The sequence below is a fragment of the Belonocnema kinseyi genome, chromosome 9 (assembly GCF_010883055.1).
Source record: "Belonocnema kinseyi isolate 2016_QV_RU_SX_M_011 chromosome 9, B_treatae_v1, whole genome shotgun sequence".
NCBI lineage: Eukaryota > Metazoa > Arthropoda > Insecta > Hymenoptera > Cynipidae > Belonocnema > Belonocnema kinseyi.
This window is the reverse complement of record NC_046665.1, coordinates 21,786,660-21,789,885: the sequence shown is the minus strand read 5'-3', so window position 1 is coordinate 21,789,885 and position 3,226 is coordinate 21,786,660. Positions and strand designations below refer to the sequence as shown.

General features: G+C 34.6%; 1 protein-coding gene across 4 annotated transcripts in view; it reads left to right on the top strand.

Annotated features, from left to right (window-relative positions):
• The first annotated feature begins 1,391 nt into the window (after positions 1 to 1,391).
• LOC117179548 (dual specificity mitogen-activated protein kinase kinase 7-like) overlaps positions 1,392 to 3,226 on the top strand; it is a 250,545-nt gene continuing 248,710 nt past the window's right edge. For 2 of the 4 annotated variants that reach the window (XM_033371461.1, XM_033371460.1), the window contains exons 1-2: positions 1,394 to 1,410; positions 1,769 to 2,128. In XM_033371461.1, coding sequence (XP_033227352.1) covers positions 1,960 to 2,128 — 169 coding nt within the window. In that variant the 5' untranslated portion in view covers positions 1,394 to 1,410; positions 1,769 to 1,959. Of the gene's footprint in view, positions 1,411 to 1,768; positions 2,129 to 3,226 lie in introns of all 4 variants that reach the window. The other 2 variants (XM_033371459.1, XM_033371458.1) reach the window with 2 other exon arrangements.

The window sequence follows — 3,226 nt, the reverse complement described above, 5'->3', positions numbered from 1 at the left end:
AGATTTTAATTGCTGCTTCAGTAATGAGGTCATTGTGATTACAAACAGTGATGTGTTCAATAATAGTGGAAAGTGATGAAGACACTAAACTTTAGATGATGAAGATACTAAATTTTAGTCTACTACTAAACTTGCGATTCCCGCCACTCCCCACTCTTAACCCGAGTGACCACTGAACAGTTCACCCGAGTGAATCCCAACAGTCACCTAACATCGGAGAACGGCTCGGAGTGCACCCGGGTGGTCCCCTGGAACGCACCCTTGGGACTGCACCTTCAGTGTTTTCTCCAGGGATGTGTAGTTGCGCGTAACTAGAGATTTTTTACGTAAAATACCTAAGTAAAGTATTTATTTACGTTGAAAGCAGGTGAAACACCTAGTAAAATACGTGCCAAGATGACGGAACTGCAGAACCGTGCAAAACCTCACTTTTTTGAATTTCTGGTGCGGGCATTCGTAGGATTTCTTTTTGTAATGCGAATATTGTGAATTAAAAAATAATAATGTCAAATAAATGGAAATAGAGCAATCACAATAACACTTCGGGCTTTCTTAAATTCTATGGGATGAGATAATTTCAAACGTATCCAAGTAAACAAAAATAATCAAAATCATCCAAATGAAGCGCAATGATTTATTTTTGCAACATAATATTAAAGAATGTTGCTTGTAAGCGCCTTCTGAGACACAGTTATGTAAATAATTTTTAAATATTGTTAGATTTGTTCATTTAAATATTTGTAATTGATATATGGTTTAATATATTTTTTAAGGAATACCGGTGAATTACTCTAACCCAAAAAGCCTTCGTAATTTGTAATTATTTTTGAGATCTATATCTGTGTTTTTGTTATTATTATTATTATGAAACATTGATCAATTTAATATTTAATAGCTGAAAAGCTGGTCAAATGTTTTTATATTTAATTTTTGAAAAAATTGTACCTAATAAAATTTACGCTTATAAACCAACTTTATTATAATACACTTATGTATATATGTAATTTTGTTAATTTGTTTTATTTATTTCAAGGAACGTTTGCAATGAAAACACGTTTTAGAGGTTGTATTTGTGGAGGGAAACGGGAATTGCAAAACGCAATCTCATATACGCGTAATTTACATCGTCTAAGAAACTGGGCATCTAAAATACCTAGTAATTTACCGTGAAAAACAACGTAAATTACTTAGGGTATTTTACCTACCCATCTCTGGTGTTCCCCCATGCATCAGCGAAGTGAAGTTAGCTGGTGTTTGTCAAATTGACGTAAGTTGAGAGGTTCTGTTTGTTTTTTTTTTTATGCAAGTGTCAGAAATGTATTCTAAGCCATGAGGTGTCACCTTCCGGGTTGTGGACGAAGTTACACGCCGAAGAAGGCAAATACACTTCGTTTTTTTATAGCCTTCACTGTAAGTACAATAAACGTCTAATATATTTTATTGTTTTACCTGTCATTGAGCCTTAAGAACCTTTAGCCTATTTATCATATTACAAATTTAAAAGGTACTTACCTATACGTTTCCTTCTCAAAATCTATTCACACATTTTTCAAACAAGTACCGAAAATACTGTTTATATATTTATTTTGTGTATCTTTCGTATAATGATCAACAAAAGAACACAGCCTCTAACTTACGTCAATTTGACAAACTTTCTCACTCGCACACTTTTCCAAGTATAGGAAGAGGACAACTGCGCACCTGCGCACTTAAATCTAAGATTTTCCTGTAATGTGCGTATCACTTATAGTAATGTTTCTGTTGCCAGTTTCAGATGGCTTCCCACTGGCAGTTGGTTCTCCTTATTATTCCTTCGTGGAAAATACCTAATATCAGGCGATTTCCAATCACAAAAATGGCGCCCTCAGCGCTCGGTCATCTAGCAAGCCAAAAAGGATAAGAACGAGTGAATGTTGTGAAAATAGTCCGTCTCTTGCATGTGTTTATTTTATAAAAACGATGTCAAGCGCGCTGGAGAATAAAATTCTCAATTTACAGGAGCGACTCAGGGCTGAAAATGAGTCTAGAGATAGGGATAGGCAACCTAGTGAAAATATTCCAGGAACGGTTCTACAGCCATCCTCTATGGCTCCGGTATCGAGTCCTGCTGCACGAAGACCCAGACAACGTAAGTTGGATTCTTCTAACCTTATAAAATCTAAAAATGCTGTGACTTGTAAAATTTTTTTCATACATAGGTTAAAAAAAATGGTTAGTTCCTTTGAGTATAGGTTATGTTGTTCTGTTATGTTATTCACACACATTCCACCGCTCAGCATTGCGATTATGTAAAATATTGATGTCGAAAACTGCATTTAAGTACTTCCATTTATTAAGGGCCCAACTGGCAATTTACGTTTTTCGGATAGCGAAACTGCTGAATGAAAAATATCGGAACTTCAAAGCTCATTAAAATACATCCTTGTAATAGTATATACCTGATTTATCCTGATTTATTACCTGAATTTATCAATTCAGGTTTCATATCAGCAAAAAATCGTATTTTTTTATTTGGTTGATTTTACTGAATTTTTAAAATATAGTTATGGTAGAGTGGAGTGAGTTCGACATGAGATATGGGGATGAAACTTTTTTCCTGCTCTTTTATCATCAACAGAAAACCATATCAGCAAAAACTGGCGTATTTTTTTAATAGGTTGATTTTACTGAATTTTTAAAATATAGTTACGGGTGAGTGGGGTGAGTTCCACATCAGATGTGGGGATGAAACTTTTTTCCTGCACTTTTATCATCAACTGAAATCCATATCAGCAGAAAGCTGGCGTATTTTTTAAATAGGTTGATTTTACTGAATTTTTAAAATATAGTTAGGGGTAAGTAGGGTGAGTTCCACATGTGATATGGCGATGAAACTTTTTTCCTGCTTTTTGGCATCAACAGAAAACCGTATCAGCAAAACCTGGCGTATTTTTTACTTAGCTTGATTTTACTGCATTGTTAAAATATAGTTAGGGTAGAGTGGAATGAGTTACACATGAGACATGGGGATTACACTTTTTCGATGCTCTTTTATCATCAACCGAAAATTATATCAGCAAAAACCTGGCGTATTTTTGAATTAGATTGATTTAGCTGAATTTTTAAAATATATTTATGGGTGAGTGGGGTGAGTTCCACACGAGATATGGGGATGAAACTTTTTTCCTGCTTTTTTGGCATCAACAAAAAACAATATCAGCAAAAACCTGGCGTATTTTTTAATTAG